Below are 27,082 nucleotides of genomic sequence, written 5' to 3' on the forward strand. Positions count from 1 at the left end.
TACGTATTTCACTTTTGGTTCTGCATTTCAATTATTATTGCACCTTTTTGTTTTAAAGAAGAGGAGTAAGGAAAGGGTGTTGCAAAGGGTCAAGACAGAAAATTAATTAGTTATGGTGGTTTGCTGACCTCACTGATGCAAAACAGTCCCTAATGTCAAATTAACTTGAAAAATTATTACTGTGTTGTTGGTGGTCTTTCTTTAATGTAAATTATTTCAGAGACGCATTTATGTTGGTTGCTACCCTAGACCTTAATCAAGGCAGTGCCCCAGAATCAACACAGAGAGCAAACAATGCTTTCTACTGAGCATAGACATTATGTTCCAGTGCTCTGTTCAGAAGAACTGGGGATATGAGGCAATTCACTCCATAGTGTGTATGAGCCACAGAGATATCGACTGTTTCCAACAGCATACCTAGGAGCCTGATGGCCCAGTAGGCATGCCTGGGAACTTTGTGTTTCACTCAGAGACTCTGGGTGAGGTGCCGCTTCTCCAGGTCTCCGGGTCACGGCCTGAAATCTCTGGGTTGCGGAAGCAGCGTTCAGGAACCCTTTGTATGGGGCTAGCCCTATCCCTGTGTCATTGACCCCACCAACGTCATACCAGGCCCCCCCGAGAGGGAGGGCTACAGGTAGCTGGATCCTGGAAGTTCCCAGGTATGTCAATAGGCCAATCCACCTCTCTATAACTAGAGTATGCTACTGCATGGTTTATTGCAATTCAAGGAAGAAAAAAAGTGTCTTCTTGAAGAAACTTTAATGTAGGTTAGCCTGGAAAAAAATGGCCATGTCCCAGGAATACTGGGACCCAAGTCTAAAACAGGTCATAACCATGGGCTAGAATTAGGAGTAGGTGACTGTATATTCTCTTAAAGAGAAACTGTCATAGTCCATATTGCCACTTACTCTAATTCTAACACCTATATACAAAATATTAATCAACATTTGCAGAGTACAAATGGTGTAATGCACACAGTGAAAAGTGACAGAGCCATGCTTGGGAACTTTTGTGGTCTTTAGCCTATAGCCATGAATTGAGCATTATGCGATTTAATAGTGTTATCTACAGAACTCATCAGATCAACAGGTGTACCAGGACACTGGGTGTAAAAACCTACATTTGATGGGTTAGGTAAGAGCCATTTTCAGTTTTAGTGATGACAGAAAATAACTTTCCTAAAGGGAGTGGTGAGAATGTAAGGGACACTGTACTTTGAATGTGACTTATAACTTCCAATATATAATGTACATTCAGTACAACTGTAGTAATTTGCTGGTGCAGAATGTCTAGTCTCTAACATACCCTCTTCCCTGGGCAGGCAAACACTCAAACTGTTAAAATAAAACAACGTGAAAAAGCATGTCACAGGGGTCATTGATCTACTGCAAGCCTCAATAATCAATGTTTAAAGCATTTCTTCTACCTAGCTGAGGAGGGGGCAGATTAGCTGTAGCATTAGAACTATAGATCCAAAACTGCCACTGCATGATACTGGACTTTTTAGTGATGACTAATCTAATGACTAGTGAATAAATGAACCTTTAGTATGATGAATGAATCTAAGTAAATGAATCTTTGAACCTAGCCTACAGAGAAAATATTTCTTAAAGGTGCACAAGAAAAGCCCATTTTACAATTTGACAGTTAAATATAAATAAATAATAATAGTAAAATGGCGCACCCTACCTCCAATGGGAATTCTAGCACACCCTCACTCAAAAATGCATCATTTCTTTTATTTAGAATAAAAAGCTAAATAATTTTCCATTTATAAAAAAGGCGGATACACATAAAACAAAGCATTCTATGAATATGTATTCTTCATTCTGCAGTATTTGAAGGTTATTTAGAAGGCAATATTTGTGCCTAGTCAACACTTTTGGCCACACGAGTGTTTTACACTTATCTTATTCTGCACAAAGGACTTTGCTTTGCAGAATCCCATTTCTCTTATGAAGATAGTATTTCACAGTTTCCATCAGAACATCATTTGACCTATACAATCCCACACTATTAATCTTTTATAAAGTGTCTTCAGAAATCAATGGACAGTTGGAAACATCACCAAGTACTTGACACAATACTGTGATATCATACACTACCCCATTCAATACGCAACATACTTAGCATAAATGTTGCACAGCATGATAAGCCTGTGTTGCAACCTTGGATACATTGATGATAACTCATGTTAGATAACACGCTAGTTGTTTGTATAGAGTTTCTGGTTGTATGACGAGAAACATCAAAGGCTTGTCACTGTTTTATCATAAATATTGCTAAAAGAAATAATAACAGATTTAAACGAAGCAATCAATTAGCTGCTTAGCGGGAAATTCTTCCTTTACTGTAGATGTATAAATGTTTTACAGTGGTTCTGTGTTTATATGGCTATTTTCCAAGAGGCGTGTTTTTAACCATGAGTAATTTTCCTGGGTCAGCAGGGGTTAAGCCAGCATCATCTTCGCTTCTCAGTTTTAGCCTTGTAATGGACCCTGGGGAGCACGCTGCTGTTACTTGGATAAACACAGCGCAGCGAGGTGGGCGTATGCATTGCGACACAATGCACTTTAGTTCAATGCCACTGTCACACAATGTTAAGTACATGCGATTACAAAGGCTCAACCAGTTCTGTGTGATTGGTGGATTTAAGCCATGAAAAACTAGTATATTAATATTTAAGTGGTTTATTCTAAGAAAAAAAACAACAACAAAAAAAGTTCCTTCTCCCGCATAATGGAAAAAAAAGAGCATTATAAAGACCATCAGATTTTCCCCAAAGGCTTAGATGTGCTCCAGGGTCTGACTATTGTCTTGGATGAGGTCACCTGGGGTCATTATAAATGATCAGCCCTGATACTCTTCAAATAGCCCTTTAAAAGTCACATATATACTATGCTAGTGGCATACTAATTGTGGCAACCAAGTGATTCTAATAGATATCCTGAATATAATGAAAAATCATGAAAAATCTTTACTTATCAGGAGGTAAATGTATTCTGAATTAATTATATTCCAGCAGGCATTTTAACTACACTATATGGACAAAAGTATTTGGACACCTGACCATTATACCAACAGAGACTTTTCATTCTACACACATAGACATTAATATGTGGCGGTCCCCTCTTTGCAACTGCAATAGCTTCCACTCTTCTGGGAAGGCTTTCCACAAGATTCTGATTTTGTCCCGATATATCCACTTCAGCATATCAAGACATTTTAGGTAATGCTATGCTTCCAACTTGTGGGAACAATTTAGCTTGACAGGACCGCACAGAGCCCTAAACCTCAATCCCACCTTTGGGATGAACTGGAACAAAGATTGCGAGCCAGGCCTTCTCCAAGATCACTACCTAACCTCAGAAATGCTCTACTGGATGAATCCAAAATCTTGTGGAAAGCCTTCCCAGAAGAGTGGAAGCTGCTATAACTTTAAAGGGGGACCAACTACATATTAATGTCCATGTATTTAGAATGCAATGTCATAAAAGTCCCTGTTGGTGTAATGGTCAGGTGTCCCAATACTTTTTTCCATATAGTCTATATTAGTCAGAAAATTGCAGACAGAGGTGCTTAGACACCAATAAAATAGAGTAGTATAGACATGAGTCGGCTTCAGGCATTGTGATTATGAGATACTGTGAGTTCCTGGATATGAATAGCATTTGAGTAGTCATAGACTTTTTAAATCCTTTTCAATGTAACTGAAAATATCACACATGTACACAAAGGGCAAATTTGTTGAATTTGTGCCCTGAAAGTCAGAGATTAAGATTAAGGAAAACCAGTTTTGTAACATTTGATGACAGTGAAAGTCAAGATGTGTCAAGCTTACAATGCATGTTGAGTTTTAAAGGATTTGCGAACCCATCTTTACTTTGATTTTATGAAATTTTTAAATATTTTCAAATGTAAGAACACATGAAAATAGCATGTAAACCCATGAATCCTCGCTCAGACAAAAGACCGAAGCTTGTCTTAACCATAGAACACAGAAAATTAAGCAATATCCTTTTGTTTCTAGTGAATAGAACTAAATGTCAAGCTGTAGCCATTCTGTCCTTCTGAGAAGAAAAAATAGGAAAATGTAAAATTCAGGGCATGTGAAGAATAAGCATGTTGACTTCTAACGAAAACACATTGAATGTAGATGGAACTGGGATGAACAGTTTGTGTCCCATACAAGGGTGGGGTCTACAGGAAAGCCTGTGTTCCTCAAAACTGCTATGTAAGTTAGACGGTAGGGCTGATTCATCAAAGTAGTTACAGAGGAAACAGTACTTTGTGTGAGTATTGAGTACAGTTTTATGAATATACCCAGAATTTACAGTGTGTACCCGTAACTATGATTAAACTGCCTGCCGTATAAATATTACCTACAGTGGCTGTAATCCCCCATATCTTGCCCTGAAGGTAGATGGAAGATTGATATAGAACATTTTCCTTTGAGTTTTGCAGTGTATTCTTTATCAGCAGATCTAGGGCTGCCATTGTAGATTATCTAGTGATATTTTGGTTAAATTCCGAACTTAAACTCAAAGGTCACACTTAACTGTTTTTTCTTTTATTCTAATGCTAATGAAATGAAATTCTAAAGCTAATGAATGCCTTTACCTGTAGACTTTAGTCTGAGGGTCCCTCAGGATAATCAAGACTGAGACATTCTATTGTTTACTGCAAAGGAACTATGATAACCATAGACAGGTGATCACAAGGCAGCTCTAGCACTTTAAGGCCAGCTGTCACCTGATGACATAGGTGCTGCCAATGGCTAGATATGCTTTACTGCACACTACGTTTTTATGATCGCATAACATGCGGCCGGGCACCCGATCTGCCGCTGGAGGGGCAGATTGGGTAAGTGCAGGATGCTAATGACCTGTGACCTTACAGGCATTTCCCGGTGTGTCACAGACAGGTCCTTATAACAACTTGTGAGTTGGTATAGCACATATGGCCAGTATAAGTGACCTGAGCAAAGAAAAACATTATGCAGAACCATTGTATTTTTGTGAAAACTGATTGTTCGAACAGAAAATTACACTGTTTTTAAGTGATTCAAGTATTAAAAAAGGGACAAAACCATGGTGGGAGCTCCTGGTACAGATTGACTCAGTTTATTTTCTAGCAAATGTATTGGTGAAAAGTGATGTTACCATTAGAAGGGGCATGAAAACTGAACTTACAAGTGCAACGTGTAATACAGTCACGGCACGCACGTTGCTGGGGGTTTTCCACAAGTTGCGCAACTTGTGGAGATACAGCCTGCAGTAAAGCAGGACTGTCCAGGGACCAAGTTGGCTCTACAGACTTTTTCATGTATTCCTGGAGATGATCTATTTTAACTTGGGTATGTCATCAGGCAAAAACAACACTTAGTAGATCCTCCCTTAGTTCCATGGATATATAGGTTTAAGCCCACAATTGTATATGATCTTCTGCAAGGTGTGGTATCAGTGGGTTAATTCGCTGAAGCACTCATAGTAATCTAATTTTGAAATAGCCCATGTAAGGACATAGTGCAGGCTAGTAGCAATGTGTTTATTCAGTGTTTACAGTGCGGATTAGTTATGTGTTATCTGTGGTCACTTCCAAAAGACTTTACTATCTGAGACATCTGCAATCCGTTTTATCATGCGAAAGGCCATCATTATAATAATCTCAGTCACGCATGGGTCCGAACTGACATAAGAGTGATAAGTGACTTGGCTTTCCCTTCTTCCACATGGTGACACTCCCGGGCAGTTAGGATCCATTCATGATTTTTTCACTCAAGTACAATGACCTATTCTGTGCGGGGGAACTGAAGGATGCATTGAAATCTGGTTTTATTCTGGAGACAGTGCTATTCTGTGTGACTAACGGCACTGGGTCGTTCTGGCAAAATGAGTGCTTGTGGTAGTACGGCAGAAGTGAGTCAAGAATAAAGGGAGGGTTTGTTTTATTGTAATCTAATTTATGGAATATTCCTGGTGGCTCCAGGGTCCCCTAACAAAAAAATTCATTGGATCATCAACCATAAAAATAATAATTGTGCATAGGGTAAAAAGAACAATATATTTGAGTGCCGGTTTTTGATAGTAATATACATTTTGAGGAATGTGTGTAAATAAGCGAAATTCATTTTTGTTTTACTGAAACGTGAAACGTAAAATAAGACTTGCAAAGGGACTTCGCTATTGTATACATTAAATGGCACAGGATAGCTGGAGTGTCCTTTTAACAAAATTACATTAACCTTCTTGCTAGGACAACAAAGCCTGCTCTGGGTTAATCTGTAAACTAGCTTTTTGGGGCATGGGCAGTATTCCCATCCACTGTATTCCCTTTCCATATGTGTAGTAACAGCCACAATCATATAACCCGATTATATGTTTGCACTAAATATATTATATCTATCTATCTATACATTCACTATAATGTAACCCACTATACATTATAGTGGATGTATATATAAATAGATAGATGGATACAAACATGATAGAACACCGTTTTGTAAACTAATTAGTGTGTTTGCACTTACATCTTTATAAAATGCGTAGCAGGTAGACAATTTAATAATTCTGGTGCAAAATTCTAATAGCACAAGCAACAGGCCCATTACATTGGTTGCTATGGTAATAAGACAAATGTCCCACTGTGCACACAATTGTCATTTGAAAAAACCCCATTGTAGCAGCGATATTTACTTTTCACGTGTCCTCTTTTAAAAAGAAACCCTGCTGTCCATTTTTGTAAGCACCTTTGAGCAGGACCCTAACCTTTTGTCTCCATATTATGTGATGCACTGCTTGTTATGTCCTGTGTACCCATTGTACAGCACTGCTTAATATGATGGCGCTATATAAATCAGTCAATAAATCAATGTTCATCCCGAGCAGTCGGTTACTCAATTAATTAATTTTTATTCTGTTAGGGTTGTTAGGCTTAATATTTATTCTACCACTTAGCATAGTTTTAATCCCCCCCCTCTTCCCTCAGTGCCCCTGGGCCTTTGATGTTTAAATCAGTTTAGCTTCCACTCATACAAGATTCAATTAACAGTTTACCTACACTAACAAAAGAGGTTTCAAATAATTGCATTAAGCCTCCTAAATGAGTGAAAAGTAGAGGGGGGGGGGGAGTCTGGCTCCATGGATGCAAAATAAGAGAGTGCAAGAAACACAGCCTAGAACAGAGCTAATTAAAGCCATACAGCGCTGCTCTGTTCATTGAACAAAAACGTGGGCGGGGCCGCAGCCTGCTGGGACCACGCCCCTTTGCAGGGAACACCCTGTAGCTAATTTTAGGAGGGACCTCTTCTCCACTGGAGTAGTGTTCGGTTCTTGAAAGTCAGTTGGCACATTAGCAGAGCCCCCTTCACATGGTCCCAACTTCTGCTGTAGGAAAGCGAATCACTCCAGAGCAGATATCATGCAGTCCTCCAAAGAGCGCTGCTCCGTGCTGGTGGCTTGCGCTGTGCTCATCAGCCTGAGCCCGGTGCGTGGATTTAATTTGGCTGTGGAGCAGCCCGCGGAGTACTCTGGACCGGACGGCAGCTTGTTTGGCTTCTCAGTGGATTTCTACCTCCCGGATTCGCAGAGGTGAGTGCCCGGGGAGCAGTGCGGGGGCATGTCCTGTATATACCCCAGGCGGAGGCAGTTCAGGAGCCGCTTCTCGCCCTCTTCCATATGATGGCTGTGTGTTCGCATCATCCCGCCCCCCCCTTTGGATGATGACTGTGAAAAGTAGTGGAATTGGGAATCTGGAACTCCTTGTTACTATTAACCCTTTCCTGGAGAGCCTATACATTTCCTGTCTGTGTGTATTTGGTGGAGCTGACACAGTGTTGGGTAAATGGCCGGTCTGTTTATTGTTATTAATGCAACGTTTATTATTTTTGTTGCTTATTTATGAAACTGTTCCCTGTTCCGTTATATTCACTCCCTTCCCGTCCTATATCTCTGCCTCCAGTTTTCTTCCTCCCCATTGCCTGCATTCTGATACTCCTAGCCCTGGATCCCACCTTTCCATTATAGTCATTGGGCTTAACCCCCCCATGTGCCGTTAACTCTTCACACACCAAAGCCTTGTTCTCCTGCATTGTCTTCTATTTAACCAAGTTCACGCTGTCTGTTCTTTTGTCTCTTTGGGAAGTCACCCCCTCCTAGATCCCCTCTTTTTACAGTTTGGCAGCCTGACACTCACACACTCACACACTCACACACTCACACACATACACACACTCTCACATCTTTTGTGTCTGGAAGGGAATCCTGTGCTCCATCTGGATGATATTACCAGGTGATGACCTAACTCCTGCTGCATTTAGGTGTAGCCACGTTAAAGGCTTGAATCTGGAGTATTTCCTCCCTTTAACTCTAGGGGATTGGGGCTGCCTTTGTGTGCTTTCAATCTGGAACTGCTGGGAATTCCAGGATCCCCCCCCAAAAAAAAACAACTCTGTTTAATGGAGTGATTTCTGTTCACTTAAAGCTACATGCATTAATAAGGAACCCCCAGGCTGTAAATAAATGAATGTATAAGTCTTGTTTAGCTTCCTTCCTAGTCCTTTTCAATTAAGAACAATCATATCAGATGCAAATATCTTCAGCTGGTAACCTAATTCTTGCCCCTGCAACAATTAACTCTACATGTCCCAGAATGCTGCGCTCCATCAGTCCCCTCTGATGGGTTTATTCACTAAAGGGAGTGTTGTGGCTTCAGTTCCTTCATTATACATTATGAAGGGCCAATCCCAGTGAGCTTCTGATGCAGGAATGCTTGGTAGGCCCTGTGTAATGTATAGCTATTTAAGTGAGCTTTTCTGCCTCCTTAACCATTGAACGATCTGTCATGCCCTCTTTGCTGGAGAAACTTGGCAGTGCTCCTTTGTAATGTATAGGAAAGTGAGGGCGTTAAAAGCACAGCTCTCCTGCAAACTCTCCTTTTAGTGAACAAGCCCCTCTGCGTAAGAGCACGACCGCTGAGGATGTGAGTACATCTTCCTAGCAGCTCAGAGCTCACATGAGGGAAGTGAGTAATATAATGTTCAACAGGACAGAGTTTCCTGAAATCGGACACGCAGCAGTTCTGAGGATTGCGTCCAACTCCTTTCATTGCAAGTGAACTGCAAAACTTTTCTGCTTTATAACCGGGACAAACAGCTTCTATCGTTTGCTCATACATGATAACTATCATCAGATTGGCTCAGCATGGAGAGTTGTAGTCCCTAGCAGCTTAAATGCAAGATTAGTTATTTATTAACTTGTATAGCACCATCATACTCTGTAGCGCTGTACACAAAGTTAACAAATTATCATAGAATACACTTTTTGGTGGGAATTTTATATATATTAATTTTATACAATAAACACATTGTGTGACCCCTGTAAATGATCAGGCATATGGCTTATTGACGTACGCCTGCCAGCGTTTGCAGAATGGTTTGCTGCTGGCGTGTCGTACTAAGCTATGTCATTAAATTTCCGATATGTGCCTATAAAGTGATCCGGCTTATAAGGCTACTGTAATAGTTTTGTGATGTGACGGCCTGGAGTGACACACAAAGACCTTCGCTGGACTTTTTTTTTTTTTTTTTATTTTTTTTTTTTTTTAAGCTTTCTAGGAATGCATTTAAATAGATGTCCTGAGATGGGGTGGGGGCACAAGAAAATACAATAAAGTAGACTTGTCAATAAAATCTGATATTCCGCCACAATAACTATTTCTGGTTACTGTTAAATACATCTTGAGCTATAATGACTTGTAGCTGCTTGTTCCTGCTGTTTTGTGCCTAGGACTTGATCCAAAGGCGTTCTGCAGCAGCTTCATCCTTCTCTAATCTCTTGTTCACATATGGATAGCTGGAGTGTTGGACAATGTGGTTCATATAACAATAGTAACTTTTTTTTTTTTTCTTTCTTCTCATTGCAAAGGAAACTCCCGCTGTCCCCAGAAACCCTTGTTTTAAGAATGTTGTTCGTTTATTTCCTACTTATTTATGTCATTCTTAGCAGGGAGATTTTTTAGGGCTTCATGACCGCCCCCCACCTAATTAGATTAGACAAAAGTATGCGGTAAGAAAAGACTATTGGCCGCTTCCCATATTTGTGTGTGTCTGTCAACTTTGGATTTTATCTCTATTTTATCTATTTGTTATGTTGAAGCTGTAATATTTGGTATTGTCTAGCTTACACTCACAAAAATGCATGGGACATGTGATAATTTGAATTAATTTAGACAAAGTTTTTTTAAATGGGGATTTGGCAGACTAAGTGGGGTGAGTGGTTTCTGTCTCTTGTCAAACTGTGTATAGCTACAGCTGTTTATACATCAGAGTTACCAAAGCCATGCCCATAACATAGTTACTGGAAGCCGTATTGGAATTATCTTCATTCTGAGCCTCTGTCTTTGGTCTCACCTGGAATGATGATCTTGGGGTCCCAAATGCAGAATATAGAGCCCAAAAGAGCTCTCATTTCTGCTCTATAGACAGGCCTACCTAGCCACCCGGGCCCCATGGTGATTACTCATAACATTTGTCCTCGATTTTCTCTTCTAGTAGAGGTGGAATGGCAGTTCAAAGATGAAACTATAAAAACTGCTCAAAAGAAGAAAAAATGGCAACCGTCATAAAGGTCCACATTTATTAGATTTGTAGAGCGTGATAAAACATTTTAGTTACTGTGTTAGTTCAATCCTTGGTCTGATCTGCTCATAGCAGTCCTGTGTTGACCCAAACTCGGTACTTAACTAAGGACTTGAGTCTACAGCTTAGCTTCACCATATAGCTCTCCAGATACAACCCAGTACCCTGCTCAGTTTTTCCAACTCTTTTTATTTCATTGTCTGCTTACCTTTTAAATCATCAGAAAGAATTACTCCTAATCCTCCCTCTTCCTTTGTCACTGGCTGAACAGTGTGCCCAATACTATATTCTGCTGTGGGGCATTTCAAGTGCCCTATTTTACATTTATCAACGTTAAACTGCAGGTACCACACTCGCGACCATTCTTCTAATTTACTTAAATCATTTGCCATTTGACTTGTTGCACTCGAATGTCTGTTGCAAACCTTTGGATCGTCTGCAAAATGACATGCCTTACCGGTAAGACCGTTCGTTGTATTAAACAGTACAGGTCCCAATACTGATCCCTGAAGTAGCCCACTAGTAACAGATCCTTTCTCTGAATATACACAATTAAGTACAACTGTCTGCCACCTCTCACTCAACCATTGCCTTATCCATTTGCCAACTACTGATGTAAGACTTGCTGGCCTGTAGTTGGCTGAACCTTTCCTGTTCCTTGCTTTGTGAAGTGCTAATACAGTTCCCAACTTCCAGTCTTCTGTATTAAGTAAGTCCGCCAATGGGTGTTTGGGTGAATCCCACTGGGTTCCATCCAATTGTCTGTTTTTATGATGGAAGGTTCAAGTAGAACTTTTTTTTTTTTTTTTTTTTTTTTACACACCTGTTTTACATGTCGCCCCATTTCTCTTCCTACCGTTATGGTCGCAGAGAGCTGGTGAAACTTTTAGGCCTTACCAAATTGCTATAGGAAGGCTGGGAATTCTTAGACTCCAACCTCAGAAAGGTGAGGTATGCTGTAATAGTGGATGTGTCTTCACAAAACCAGCTTTACATTTCCCTTTAAATGTAATTCCTAGTAGCTGGATACACCATGTACATTGTCAAATGAAAATCTACCCTTTGCGGATTAAAAGAATGTAGGTTCAAAACCACAGAACCACTGTGTATAATTATACACGTGTGGGTTATACCTTGTCATGTAGTTGGGATCTTGCTAATCCAACCCATGAAGCTTCCTGTCCCATCACCTGAAACGTAACGACAGGTGAGCAGTATCAGCAGTTTGGAGCCGTCCACCCCAACCCTTCCTGGCTCTTGGCAGCTGTCGGCTCTCTGCTAGGGAAGCATTTTGGAGCAGGTGCTTCATCCCGATTCATCTCTGTGACCATGGCAGTGCTCTAGAAACTGGTGGACGTTGAGTAATGTGAATTATTTTCCTCAGGCACATGGGAATTTTGGCTCCGTGCACGGCTGGAAGCGCTCTGATTAGCTATGCAATTAGTTACACTTTTTAGTTCTGGAATGCTTATCATAGCTGAGGCCAGGTTACAGTCCATGTCTGGCATTAAGCCGTGGGAACTTTGATTAGTTTATCAGTTAGCGGTGACGCAGAAGCCGCCATGTTGATTTGTGTATACATGCTATGGATGGCATTTTATTACATTTGTTGCTTGGTGAAAGAATTCTGTTCTGCTTTATTGAGCTCCATTGACTCTTAATGTCTAGGCACGCTGTAACATTTCTTAAAAATGTTTTTACGGGGGTGAAATAAGTTAATGTTTAGTGGTCTGTTTCCATCCCAAGAATAGCTTGGCTATAATTTTGATTTAGGGAGCTATTCCAGTGCAAAGAATTGCCTTATCAGAACCGGGGTATATTAGGTTAACTAATTTCCCTCTACAAAGAGCTGCCTCCGTGGCGGATTATTCCTGCGGTCCGTTAGCTCGGTATTCTGTTTCTATAAGCCACTGTTGCCATAACTAATGAAACGCAGCGAGCCTTGGCATTTGGACAATATTTTTACAACCAACAATAATACACTCAATCCCGTAGTTCACAGAATAATGGTCAAAACAAAAGACCGTCACTGGTATAAAGATCTGGAATCTTGTTCCAGAGTCAGACAATTCCTAGAACTCTTTTCCTTGTGTAAAAGCTGCCGGTTCTGGGCTTGTATGAATAGTTTCTGGAATCTATCACGGAGGACTTGAAAGGAGCTCATTACATCCACACATCCACAAAAGCTTTTTTTGGTCTTTGAGATGGTTCTGTTTTGTGGTGCCCTGTGTGTGTGTATACCCGACAACACTAAAAAATATACATTTATATTTTTACCGAAGGTTTTTGGTTGAAGTAACAGGTTCAGGATACTTTAGGAGGACATTCTAACAGTAATTTGTTGTATAGGAAACTTATATCCGAATGAAGCCGTATGTGAATATTATATCTCTGTTTCTGGCTAACATTTGTGATTCAGGTCTGTGCCAAAGATCTATACACCGGATAACGAGTGTCGGGTGATGACTTTTTCAGTAGTGTTAATCCCTTTAACTATCATTCCTTAACATGCTAATTGAATTTGTAGCTAGCAAATTTCAATTTATATGGAATTCTGTATTGTACAATGCAATTCAAAGCATACTCTCCCCCCCCTTTTTTTATTGGAATATGTCATGTTTGGTGTTCAAAATGTTGTAAAGTTTCAGTTTAATGGATATTTATTTAATTCAAGCTACAGGTAAATATAGTATGGCAAAAAGCATGCCAATCTGTTGTGTTCAGCAGGGTAGAGTAAATAGTCGTTCCTCTAGTAGGGTGTGACCTACCCGCCTGGATGATGTTTGCTTTCATACAGCTGTGTGGTACCAGGTTGGCCACCCTTGCTGTGATCCCTCTTACTGTGGCCTTTCTGGTTGTGTATGAACGTGCAGTTAAACATGTTGTACATGTGAAGAACGTTCATGAACCAAATCTTCATACCGTTTGAAGGCTAGGGAAATTTTCTGTGGATTATTACTCACACTTTCATGTCATCAGCCAGAAAACTGGGAACAAAAACCCCACAACTGCAACTAATTACTAATCATGTCTCTTGCAAACCTTTGGTGTTTTAAGGAGAAGAAAAGAACTCCCACTTGTTGATCCTTGTGGTTCCTTTATAATATAGTCATTAAATAAACAGTATGCTAACCTTTTAATTACCAAGAGTGGCAAATCATAACTTTTTTTTGGTTTCCCTATGACTTGTGTTCCTTCCTTGTATGTTACAGACGATGGTTATTGAAACATTGAGATGCACAATGTATCTTATAATAATTAAAAAAAATCAACTACTGCAGCTTCCAAATAGAAAAAGGTCTGTGTTGAAACTAATATAAGGACAATACTTTAGAACATGCTATTGACATGCAGTAGTAGGTATTCTATACATAGGCCATCCAAGCAATGACCATGGGTTTATTGACCAAAAAATTCCACCATTTAAGATGGTATAGGACAGAGGTTTACAAATGCAATGATCCCTTGGCAAAAAGCTTAATTATGATTAACAAATTCTTCACTTGACACAGGTTAGCTCCTCTAATAGGGTTTAAGGTTGTAGCAGACATATAAGGCAGACTCTCTGTCCCCACCATTTCAATTGTTTGCTGAGAAAGATAATGGAATGATGGGAACAAATAAACACTTCCTTCTATAATGATGCCTTCACAAATGTGTTTATAATGTACAACAAAGAATTTGACACAAACATAATTTAAAAAAAAATAATTTAATCCAAAAATCAGCCTCGCCCCGTTTTAGAAAAAGCACTCATCAAAATCTATTCTTAGCTGGTATGTGCTTAATATCTCAAAGAAACAGAGGGGAAAAGAATCAATTGTACATTTTTATTCATAACAAAATTTGGGCAATAAACACAATGTTCAGAAACGCTGGTTTCTTTTATTTGGAATATCTGCCATAAAATATAGCAGTCTTGCCTCCATATTGATGCAGCATGGACATTAAAAGAGAATAGTGGATAAAGTGGTTTAAATACCATACCCCCCCCCTTTTTATTTTATTTATTTGTTTTAACCCTCTTTTGCTGGAAGGAAGGCTTAAGTTGAGAACACATCTTGTGCTTCCTAAGGTGGCCTACATTTGGACTAAGTCCCGGTATAAAATGTTGTGGTTCTCGTGGATGTGCTTCAACATCCTGAAACAAATGCTGGGTTGCTTGATCACGAGACACTACAGTTTGGCAAAGCTTAAAAATACCCAACATATGCATCTGGTTTAATAAGACAGTATTATCACCTTAAAGCTTGGCAACTCTTGCCAAAAAAAAATAAAAATGTAGAACTATGGAATCTCTGGAGTGCCATAATTCGAAGCATACAACCAAAAATAGTCTTCATTCATCCCTACCTAAAATTGTATTGGCGAGACAAGCTCAATTTGATCCTGGTCTGTCCACAGAGCTAATTGGCTTCTTTTGTGGTTAGATGGTAAGGTGTCCAAGTGCAATTGACTTATTGTCTTACTGTAACCCTTTCATTGTTTGCCTACATTATTCACTGTACAATGTGTAAATCTGTTTTTAATTTAATGCATCCCGCGGGGATCTATTTTTGCTTACGGATAGTTTTAATCAAGCAGGGCAACTCAAAGGTCTCTAACCAGGTTACAACAAAGGCATGTAAAATGAATTGCGTATCTACCTGCCAAGAGTGGAAAAGGTTTTAATTTCACTTTTTAAAAGACTGGTCACTAATGGTGCTGTCAATCAAGATGAGAGAACCCGTCCAGCTGACAAGGAAACAATGCTCCCATGATATTGGCAGGTGGTATCTTTCCAAATGACTTATTGGCTTTAGGGGTTTGTGACTGCTTTCCGTTTGGTTCAGTATGTCATTAAACACTTAACCTTGCTGAAGTAAAGTACAGGGACAAATATATTTTTTTTAAATAACAAATGTCTTTAGAAAAAGCTCATTTAGGTTTGTTGACTGAAGTGGGTGTTTGTAGAGTTATTAGGAAAGTTGTGGTGTGAACTCAATTCACTTTTGGTTATGGAGACCAGATATCTGTGATCGTCTGCCGTCTGATGTGTTATGCAGTGCCAGCTCAGGTGCTTTCCCTTAAAAATTGTCATGAGGCTAAACTGCTACCATTATACCCATATCTGAAAACCTTCTAAATGAACTGACCCGACCCTGATACTCTTTAGATATTAACCTTTAAACAGTCAGGTTCTAAGTACCAACTCATCAAATGTGTTAACGCCAGTACCTGTTCTCATGGTAACATTGACTTCTCATTATTTAAAGATACATTTAATTGAGTAACATGCATTCAAAGAGATATATCAATCATGACATGCTATTGCTAAAACGTCAATTAGGAATCTTCATTGTCATCAGGTCAATTTATAGTATGGATGAATCTGATCCAGACTGTGACCCTGAGAGTTCCCAGGTATGATTATACCAACTGGGTATACATAGCATCCAGCTAAACATAGAGGGGGGAAGATACCGGTAGGTCTTCCTAAAAGGCAGACCTTTGGCTGTTTGAAGCACAACTCCCATGATTCTCTGGAACAGCTGGGAATCATGGAGAATTTATACTTTTAAACACTTGCTTCTTTGGTCTACAGGATCAATGAAGATCTATATGAGGCCACAAAGTATAAAATGCCCTAGGCAGCTCCTTATGTGAGTACTCGTTTTTGTCTGTTTACCTGTCTTTAGCCCCTTAATGACAAAGCCCGTACATGTACAGGCTCAAAATGCATTGTTTTCAATGGGTTTAGGGACCGCCCATTGTCCTTAAGGGGTTAAATACAACTGTAAATGCGTATTATTCGACATGCTGGGATTTTCTCCAACTTTTGAGGAACCTTCTCACAATATTGCAAAAGGTCGCTGATTTTTCAATGGGCGAACTCCGTTATTGAAACATGTAGCTTGTGCTTTGTCAAGCATATAATGGTTTTGGAGATGTTTTATGGTTCTAGTGTCCCAGGCAGCTTCCTGAGCAGTGCATTTATGTTAAAGCACTTTACAATAACCTTAATATACATACATTAAACCAGCAAAAATAAAGTACCTGTGAAACTGTTTACAGCTTAATTTCACTTTCTAACCATAAAATAGCCAAGGACCAAGACTATCCTGAATGGTTTGGAAAAGGTTGCCATAGAACAGTCCCAACACAGCAAAGTATTTAATTCTTTATTGGTGGTATTTTGGAAACCTTGATGTTCTAAATAAAGTATGACTTTATGACATGTACTCACACTTGTTTTCCTCCTGTAAAATCTAATATATGTGCACATGATGGCCAAGATGTGACTGTTAGTACCTTAATAGACCTTAAGATTTTAGAAATGGTGTCCACCGCTGCTACTGTACAGCACAATTACTGCACATCTATGAGTATAACATGTCGGGCATGAGCATGGTCATCCTTATGTTTTTGACTAGAGAAGACCAGGCCTCATGGACAGGGTCACTGCCCCCCTGCTATTGGGTAGGGAAGCGGCAGAAGGGCTGCTTACATAAAAAGGAAACATTGGACCATAATAAGTGTTAGTTTTTCCAATAAAAGTAACCGGCATGGCGGTGAGAGCCGCGGCTCTTCCTGTTCATGTTTTTCTCAGCTCCGGCATTGAGGACTTCCTGTGAGATAATGACAGGATGTAATGTGGGGACAAAATTCCAGCCAGCACTCTACCTGATTAACAAGTTTGGGTAACTTTCCCTTCACCGGTAGATCTCCCTGGGTAGAAAACAGTTTTGTTTTTTTTTCGTTTGTTTTTTTTTTCTTCAAAGCTGTTTTATTTTTATTTTATACAATAGATTAAAACCAGGTGTTTTTTTTCTATGCTTAGAAAAAGCTTTAAACATGCACTATTAAGAATCTTGCTTATAAACGTGCCAACATATTCTGCGTAGCTGTTTGGTAATTATGTACAGAGTGGTTGTTTGATGTACAGATGTACTAAAAGCACTATATAGTTAGACTTTCTTGTAGACCAACAAACGACCCAAGAAGCTTTTAAAATCCCATTGCCTACAGAGCGGCATAAAATGGATGACCTTCAATTTCTTTCTAACAGTGAGCCCTTTACCATGGAGTGGCTTGCAGACCGTTCCTCACAATGCTGTAGGTCTGCATCTGTCACACCTGTTGCTTTGTTTGTACTTTCAGGAATTAGGAGTCTTTTTTTGGTGTCCTATTTCTGAATTTGAGCTGGAGACAGCACTGGTTAATAATTCCCGTAATAATTAGATTCCATTCTAAAGTTTTACCTCCTTATTCTGTACAAGGAAATTCCTTTGTGTGGTGTTTTTCCATTAAATGATTGCATTATGGTTCTAGGCTCCCTGTACATGATGTTCAATTGTGTGTTTGTTTTTTTGACAGTCTTTTAACCTGTATGCATTAGGGTCTGGCCACACTTGCGTCCATTGCTTCGTAAACGTCTGATATGATGGTGCAAATAAAATCCTAATTGTGGATTTTCTCAATGGGTGGATGGACACTACAGATGAAATGTAGAGGTTAATCCTTTTTTGCTGTTGGAGTACATCTGTCACTTAGTGTCTTGACTTGCCCTTGATCTAAAATTAGTATCTCAATGACATTTCTAATAGGTTAAAAAATAATGATGCCAACTGGTATTCATGAGGCTATGGTCTGACAAACTTCCACAGTCTTTAAACGCATTCTGGCTCTCCTACGTATTATAATAATGTCCCCGCTGGCACTTAAAATGTCTCTCAGTTGAAACAAGCATGATATTGCGTTTGTATTTTATTTTTTTTGTTTGTTTTTTTATTTTTTTGTTGAAGCATTATCAAAAATTATTTCTGAACCAGCACTGCCCGTCATCTAAGATTCCTTAACTATGTTTGTGTTGTCCTTTTTTATCACATTAAATTTCCTTTCTGTTGTGCCACATGGAAGTCTTTCTCTTAACTGCTGTCGACACTAAGATATCCCTATGTCACGTGGAACTTGTGTCCACTAAGCAGTCAAAAAATGTGGTTTGTACATAATTGTTTAATATAGCGCTTGTTCGGTGGTGTTACTCGATGCATGAAATGGCCAGCTGGACTGGCTCCAAAATTTGGCCAATGTGAAGCACCAGAGATTGGAGTTCCGCATTCCAGTTAGGCTCTGTTGAGTTAGATAATTCTTGCTGGAAAAATGATGTGTACAATATAACTTGGCATTTCAAAATGGCCAATAAGTATAGCAGCTTGCTATAACTAGAAATGACTGTCTGTCTGAATATGAAGTTAATCTGTGTAGAAAATGTAACATTCTGTTATAGTTAAGTCTGATGAGTTATGCTTAGAGTTGGCCCAAAGTGTTGTGACCTTCTTGGAGCCAGATTCATTGAGTTTTTAGAATGTTTCACAAACACTTTTTTTGTTCAGGAGCCGATTACAAAAGATATTGTAAGCCTGAAATTAGTTTATAAAGACTCTAATATTGTTGCAGCTTTTTGGTGTTTATGAAAGGGTTAAGCTCTGTTCTAGCTAGACATTTTATTGTTTCACTGTAAAGTGATACTTTATAAAATGTTAATTGAATCTATTAGTTAACTTGTAGACCTATAGTTGCCCTCTTGGTTTGCAGCCAGCGTGATTACAGCTTTTAGCAGTTCCAACAGGTAACTGTTTTCTAGTTAAAAGCAAATATGCCCCAGGGTAGAATATAATCCAGTAACATGGATGGGAATATAAAATGTCCTCAGAACCTGTTCAATTACTTTCTTGAATAGCAAGATCACCATGCCCTGTGTGTAAGCGTAGACTCACTAAAAATGGGTGGGTTAATGTTGTGACCGGATGTGATGGATGAGCACTTAAATAAAATACTCTAACAGGCAGTCTGCACTTAACTTGAAGTATGAAGTCCGCCCCCCCCTCTATCTATTGTAATAGTTACCATTTGCCTTCTTATCCTTTATCATATGTTACGAGCTATGCCTAAAAACCATTGTGTCTTTGTCTCTTCTTCACTAGAGATGTTGCTTAAAAAAAAAAAAAAAAACCTTCCAGTTGCTGTTCCCATTACGTTCTGGATGAACGTACGTCTTAACCACTGCTGCCAGCCTTATCGTTCTGCTTTCCCCTTTGCTCTGCCTACTGCAATGGCAACAACATGATGGGACTTGTAGTCCAGGGTTGCTAATACCTGCACAACATTGTGTAGCGCAGCCACCACGTGTTTCCTGCAATGCTAGGGGTTCTGCAATGAGCGCAGTGCCACCCACCCCCACTTCACACCCTGTAGGCCAGCTGTGCACACGTGACCTGTGCTGCCTGTTTTCTTTGGAATCTGGGTAGGGAACCAATTAAAGAACAATTTTTATGTTCTGGCTGCCATGGTAACAAGGAAAATAGTTGGATGAAAGGGGCACATTGTGTGCACAGGGAAGGGTGTTGAAAGGATTGGGGGTAAAAATTGTCCCATGACTAAGTGGGGCAGAAATAAGTTATGACATGTACATGCGCAGATTCACCCATTACGCATAGTTGTGTAATGGGTGAATCTATGTTTAGATTAAAACATATGTAAAACTCTGTTTTCATGTTTAGAAAAAAACCACCAAATATAACTTATTTTGACAGTTTGGTCATCTTGGAGCGCCCACTCGAGTATCTCTTTGGTCAGGGAACAGCTGTAGGAAGCCCCGGCAGAATTAGTGGTTTGGCCCAGAGCTGCTTGTTTGTGGCTATGACACGAAGGGCTGATAACGTGTTCATGTTGGCTGGAGTGCAGCTTTATAGGGATGGGTGCCGAGAAATGTGAACAAGCCAACGAGGTTCTCCTCTGTAATCCCTCCTTTTAACAGGGTCCAAATTCCTTTCTTTTGCTCCTGCAATGCTGTCTGTCCCCAGGTGACCTATGGACGGGAATGTTTGCTGCGAAAAGGAAAGAGAAAAAACAAGCAAACATTAATAGAACTGTCACTTTACATTAGTTGGTGAGCAGAAAGTCCTCTGATACTGATCACTCAAAGTGTAAGGATGGATAAAACAAAATGTATCTATTATCTCACATCTGATATTCAGCTCATAATGTGCAGCACTTGATTCTAGCGCGCACTCATAACACAAAAAACTGCTTTGTGCAAGGCTCTAGAAACATAGAAAGTGACGGCAGATTAGAACAATTTGGCCCATCTAGTCTTCCCAGACTATTTTCCTTGGTCCCTGGCCTTTTCTTACATCTAGCTTAGCATTATACCTACACCATGCTCGCTTAAATGCCTTCACTGTATTAATATTGACCACTTCTGCTTAATGGCCATTCCATGCAGCCACTACCCTTTCAGTAAAGTAATATTTCCTTTTAGTAGCCCTTCTCTGAACTTTCTCCAACATTTCTATATCCTTCTGGAGATACGGTCTCCAGTACTGTACACAATACTCCAAGTGAGGTCTCACCAGTGCTCTGTACAACGGCATGAGCTCTTCCCTCTTTCTACTGCTAATACCTCTCGCTATACAACCAAGCATTCTGCTAGCATTACCTGCTGCTCTACTGCATTGTCTGCCTGCCTTTAAATCCTCTGAAATAATCACCCCTAAATCCCTTTCCTCAAATGTAGAGGTTCTGACTGTATTAAATATACTACACTCTGCCCTTGGGTGTTTTATGCCCCAGGTGCATTATCTTGTATTTATCTACATTAAACATCAGTTCCCACAGCTCTGACCATGTTTCCAGTTTACCTAAATCATTTGCCATTTGGCTTATCCCTCTAAGAACATTAAATATTTTTCAGCAAAAAGACATGCCTTACCGTCAAGTCCTTCTGCAATATCACTAATAAAAATTTGAGGATGGGTCAGAGTACAGATCTCTGAGGTATCCCACTGGTAACAAGACCTTGCTCCAAATATACTCCATTGACTACAACCCTCTGGTGTCTGTCACTCAGCCACTCCCTAATCCATTCAGTAACACTGGGATCTAAACTCGGAGATTGCGTCTTCTATGTGGGGCGGAGTCAAAAGCCGTACTGAAATCCAGATACGCAATGTCTACTGCATCTCCTTGATTGTTTTGATCGATTTACTTTAGTCGCCCAATCAATAAGATTAGTTTGGCATGATCTTCCTGTAGTAAACCCATGTTTTTGATCTTGAGATGTTCAACAGTCCTGTTGTTTAACATAGTTTCCATTACTAATGTAAGAACTGATTCAAACGGGGTGAAATATTTAGTTGCTGGCATAAGGTTAATCTAAGGGTTTTTTCATTATGTTTTAGGCACAGTGACTGATTTTTATTTAGACTTTGTGTTCTTTGTGTGACAGTTAAACTTGATAAGTAAAAGATGATAGAAGCCTTTGACCTACGTGCCATATTTAATATAGTTGATTAACCCACATCTTTGACCTGATTTAAAGAAGCTTTAACATTTTTTGATATATTTTCCATGGGAACATGGGTCGAAGTTTTTGTTTGTAGGATGTATTTGAAATTTTAACTGGGACTAGCGTGCGAAGTCCTCTTAGCACACACCTTATTTTATGCGGCATGAGCCGTAACATCTTAGTATGTGTGTTGGCATGAGCAGCTATAATAATGAAAACAAGGACCCCAACGTGGTTGTGCCAGGAAGGTACAATATCATGGGTGTCTAGCTCTGGTTAGCACCTTGCACCTCAACTTTCATGAACATTCTCAGTGAGAGGTGCTTAGAGTTCCGACGTGGGTTTTTGTTTTGCCTGTGTTGCGGGCCTGAGCACCCCTGACAGGGATCTCTCTATTCTATGTAGATTGGCCATGTGCCGTGCTTTTGGCAGCATTCCCAGCCAAATATATTTTTATTACTAAGACTTTAACTCGGTCACTGCGAAAGTATCCTGCAGCATAGTGCTCAGCTCGGCGTTCATAATGCCGCTAGCTATGAGAGGATCTTAATATTAACCTGCCTTTTTTATTTTCAGACTAACATTTTGCCAGCTTTTTGCATTGCGTGTGTTTCACTATATGTGATAGAGGATCTACCCTGATACGTTTCTCTTGCAAGAGTCTAGTGGGTGACATTTTTTCTGTATGGAATCAAGAAACCAAGCAGGAGCCAGTGAAGTAGTGGTATATCCATAGACCCTCTTCCCTCTTTTTAGAAGTCAAAGCCTGGGTTAAGTTGAGGCTTTTCTTACTGTCTTTAGACCTAGTTGGTTCTTAATGAGTTAAATAAACTTCATTGTAAGAAGCATTATGCTCTCTTTTATGAAAGCAATTCTAGTTGTTGAACGTGAGACAATCAGAAGACTGGATTGAATGCTGTGGTGGTTGTATGCCTTTAACCTATATTGCTTGGGGGGGGTGCTTCTTAAAAATACATATTCAAGGTGTGTGTAATATACACACAGTATGTGTGTAAACTCACCAAAGATATTTACTTATTACATATTTGCTAATAATTGAAGCCCATAATAGATAATTATTAGTTGTAGCTAAGATTTTGACATCTAAAAGTATTAAAGAGTTTCTTTTATGCCATTAAATTTGTGGTAAGACCACAAGTGCCATGTTCTTAAGGCTTTTTTTTTTTTTTTTTCTCAACGTCAAATTGCATGGTATAAACCCAATGTCTCCACTGCCTTGGAATGCCTTAAAGATCTGAACGTTTAGTAATTTTTAAAGATATAATTTACCCATACTTGCAAGTGATTGGCTTAATGTTTTACTATACCTTCTCATAGGTTGCTTTCTATTTGTTTTATTGGTAACTTGGAAACTCTCTTGCCAATACCACAATTGTCTATCTTAGGGTCTGTTGCACACATTAAGGTGTACCTGTGTTGCTATTTTTTTATTGTCCACATGCATGCCAAGGGTCTAAGTGAAGACCTTTTCTGGTGCCTCATGTCTGTTTTGGAAGGCTTTTTCTATAGATCTTTCAGTACACCTTATGGTTAGACTGCACTAATCGAATGTAAGCTAGTGATGCATTAATGATGGGTCTCTCTGACCCCAGAGGACGGCCTCTTCAAAAACCTGAAGATGTGAGACTTACTGACGGTTATATGAAAGAGGCAGGCGGGTTGCACATGTTGTAGAGGAATGCAGGAAGTGAAGGTATGTATGGAAAAGCAGTAAAACACACAAACAAGACACAGCTGGGTACCATGGATCTTCTGCATGGTCATTGTCTCGTTTTCATGTTTCCTGATTTATTAGGGAGGGTTATTTAATACAGATATAAATACTCGACAGAGGTACATGAAATGAGATTTGAATTCAGATTGTAAAGTTATTAATCTTTGTTTTTTACGGCACCAACAATTCACGCAGCGCTTCGTACAATACATATATTCAAGGGGTGTGACCAAACAGGACGGAGACTAAGACAAAGGAATCCATTAGGAGAAGATCCAGCCCGGAAGCTTACAATCATGAGAGTTCATCCAATGGGCAAGGGTCTAATAACTACAAAGTGAAATAAATGTTGGAATGCTAGAGAATAGTATTTGTGAATACTGGTAACGGTACAAAAGCATAATGCAATTTTTACAAGGATGCCCATATAGCACATTGGGACCTGTTGGGTCAACTTACCTAGCATCAGTATATGTACAATTTAATAGTAGTTTATACAATCGGTACAATTAGCAAGGATTATTGCTAACATAATTAAGCAATTATATCTCCTTGGTACATGCTATAATAGCAGAAAAAAAATCTGGGCATCTGAAAACCCACAAGTCTTTCAAACATAGTAGAGGATCCTCAATACGGTGTAGTGTGTGTGTGTGTGTATTTAGTTATGCAGAGAAAGTAGTTGACCCTGTAACTTTTTATTTTTTTATTTTTGTCCCTTACTATTTTTCTCCTTCCGGCTACAATAGCTTTACTGCTACTACACTATTTTTGGAGGAAAAAAAAAAGTAAAATGCTAAACCCACCATCTTAATTTTATTTAAGCAGATACATGTGTCTGACAGAACTTACAGTTCTTTCCTTTCAACTACTCGGGGAATAGCCAGGGGTTTGGCAAGAAGACGGATTCCAATGTGAGCAAGCATTCTGCTTGCAGTTTCCAGGTTTATGAAGGCATCAGATATATATGGTTAGCTTGGATGTGACAGTTTTTGTTCTCTAGCCATTGCATGAATTCTATGCATTGGTATGTTTGGGTGGAGGATTGTCCCCTCCCGCACCTCCTTCCGGAGACCAGGGTTACAAGCCAGGCACCCGCCATAGGATAATGCCGCTATTTCCTGCTTTTCAGCTGGAACTGCTGTTTGGGCCCATAGGAGAACAATGCATTACTAACTTCTATCCCGTTAGTAAGCTGTCGTCTTTCAAAATACAATGTGTTGCCTTCCAGACATCACCATGGTGAAGAGCCTGAAAACAGAGCAAGGGAAGGATGTCCATGTTGCTATGCTGATGCAATTGCTTAAAAATGCCCCTAGACTACAGGGGAAACAGGAAGTTTTGGCCATTTCCCACAGAGCGGGGTGGCCTAGAATGATATCTCCTTCCACAAGTTGATTGATATATGTCCTGATTTTTAAAGAATTCATGTCGATGAATACTTGGTCTTAAAGGCATTTTTTGCATGCAAACTTGGCGGAAACTGCTATAGAACGCTGATGTATACTAAAACATGGCTTCATGGGGTCATTCCCTGTTAGAGGCCTGATTCACTAAGCTACATGCTAATGACTTCCCAGTTGGTTAACTAGCATTAGGAGTATACACATCTATATTTAAATTGGCATTGAATATGTTCTACAGCTGGTCATAACTCTAATTCTTCCTCTATGTAAGATGTATCCAGCCATAATTGAAGTTGTAGTACGCACATATGCTGTGATGCTTGGTGCACCTGTGGCTGCTTTCTTTCTAAGCCATAATAGACTTGTGTTTTATCTGCCATGCAGTGTGGGAGGTGGTATGCATGCTGACTTGAACACCTGGGTTCTCATCAAACAAACCTTGTTGCGTAATAAACTGTGTAACAAAGAGGCAATTAGCTTGCGGGAGTGCTTTTTATTGCCAATAAGCTCCTAGATTTCTCATCTGTTCTGTTCTCCCCACCTTTGCTGGCTGTCCTGCGCCACACATTACCTGTTGCTTATGATAGACTGAAATTTGGGTTCTGGGTAGGAACGTGAGGAATGTGGCAAATGCAGAAAGTGTGTGTAATATAAAAACAAAACAAAAACCCACTAAAGTCAGTTTCTTTCTATACCTTATACCGCAAGGCTGTACTAAGCTATAGGACAACTTTCTACCCTACCTGCTAGCTCATTGCTATATATTACTCTATTTTCTTCCTACTCATATTATACCCGGGAAGATGTTGGTCTGGGTTCACTTTTTCCTTCCAGCTGTGTGATATTATGTAAGTTGGGTTTGGTTTTTGTTGTTGGTCAACATCCTAAATTGTAATACAATTTATTCCTGGGCATGAAACGTAGGGGTATGTATTTCTAGGATAAAGTAATTGTATATAGGTTTTATTTATTTTTCGGTACATGGATGCCTTATGGTTCCTAGCAGTAGACTGTACTATAGGTTTACGGAGTACTGTAATTCATTACTCCTACCTCAGTGTCTCTAAATTATTATTTATTTTTTTTGTTCACAGCGTCAGTATCTTGGTTGGGGCACCCAAGTCAAACACCAGTCAACCTGATGTGCTAGAAGGAGGGGCTGTGTACTATTGCCCCTGGCAGAATGATGACCGCAACTGCTCAATCATAGAGTTTGACTCACAAGGTATGTGTACTATAAAGTGCTGGTGGATGACCATTAGGGTTATGGCACTCCTAAGGACACCTGTCATTGAACACTTTTTATGTCACCTTGAGGGCAAGGAAATATTGTAGGGACATCAGCTGAGCAATTCCACAGTTGGTATTGTGAAGCTTGTTTGCTGTTCTAACTATCTTTACATGAAGTGATGGTTGTGCATTATTGTCCTGCTAGCAGACTTGTTGGAAACTGTTAGAAGGTGACCTGAACAAACGACACTTTGAAGTGTGGAAAAAATAAATAAAAAAAACTTTTCTCGGAATCATTTTATCGCCTGTAGACAAGGTTTGCGGCTACGTAATGTTATCTGATCTGTGTTGCCAGTTGTTACATTTGACGATACAGCTGCAGTTCAGCTTGTCAGAATGTTGATGTGTTGATCTCAGTGAATTATAGGTTCTATTTGCTGTCAAAGCTGTTTGGAAAAGTGTAAATCTTGTAAATATGACTCGTTATACTTTTTATTTTTTTTGTTTTTTTGTATTTGACAAGCACCCTTTGTAGTTATGGCTGCTAGTGTTGCTGGCAATGCTAAACCTATTTAAGGTTCACATAGCTTAATAATTTACTTAATATTTGGCATATATTGCTTTATTTGCTGAACAATTTTGTTTGAACAAACATATGACATTATACAAGCACAGTTTTACAATCACAATTACAACAGGCAGACTAATTGATTTATATGAAAAATGTGAACAAATAAGGTCCTTGT

The 27,082-nt window shown here is 39.5% G+C and overlaps 1 protein-coding gene across 1 annotated transcript in view; it reads left to right on the forward strand.

The window, feature by feature from the left end:
* LOC149285284 (integrin alpha-5-like) overlaps positions 1 to 27,082 on the forward strand; it is a 115,737-nt gene that overhangs the window by 69,647 nt on the left and 19,008 nt on the right. Inside the window, exons 3-4 of the mRNA XM_089495628.1 lie at positions 7,392 to 7,589; positions 26,201 to 26,331. Of these exons, the coding sequence (XP_089351754.1) occupies positions 7,392 to 7,589; positions 26,201 to 26,331 (329 nt within the window). The remainder of the gene's footprint in view (positions 1 to 7,391; positions 7,590 to 26,200; positions 26,332 to 27,082) is intronic.

The sequence above is a fragment of the Sceloporus occidentalis genome, unplaced genomic scaffold, assembly GCF_023333645.1.
Source record: "Sceloporus occidentalis isolate IW3139 unplaced genomic scaffold, rSceOcc1.0.p SCAF_82, whole genome shotgun sequence".
In the NCBI taxonomy this organism is placed as follows: domain Eukaryota; kingdom Metazoa; phylum Chordata; class Lepidosauria; order Squamata; family Phrynosomatidae; genus Sceloporus; species Sceloporus occidentalis.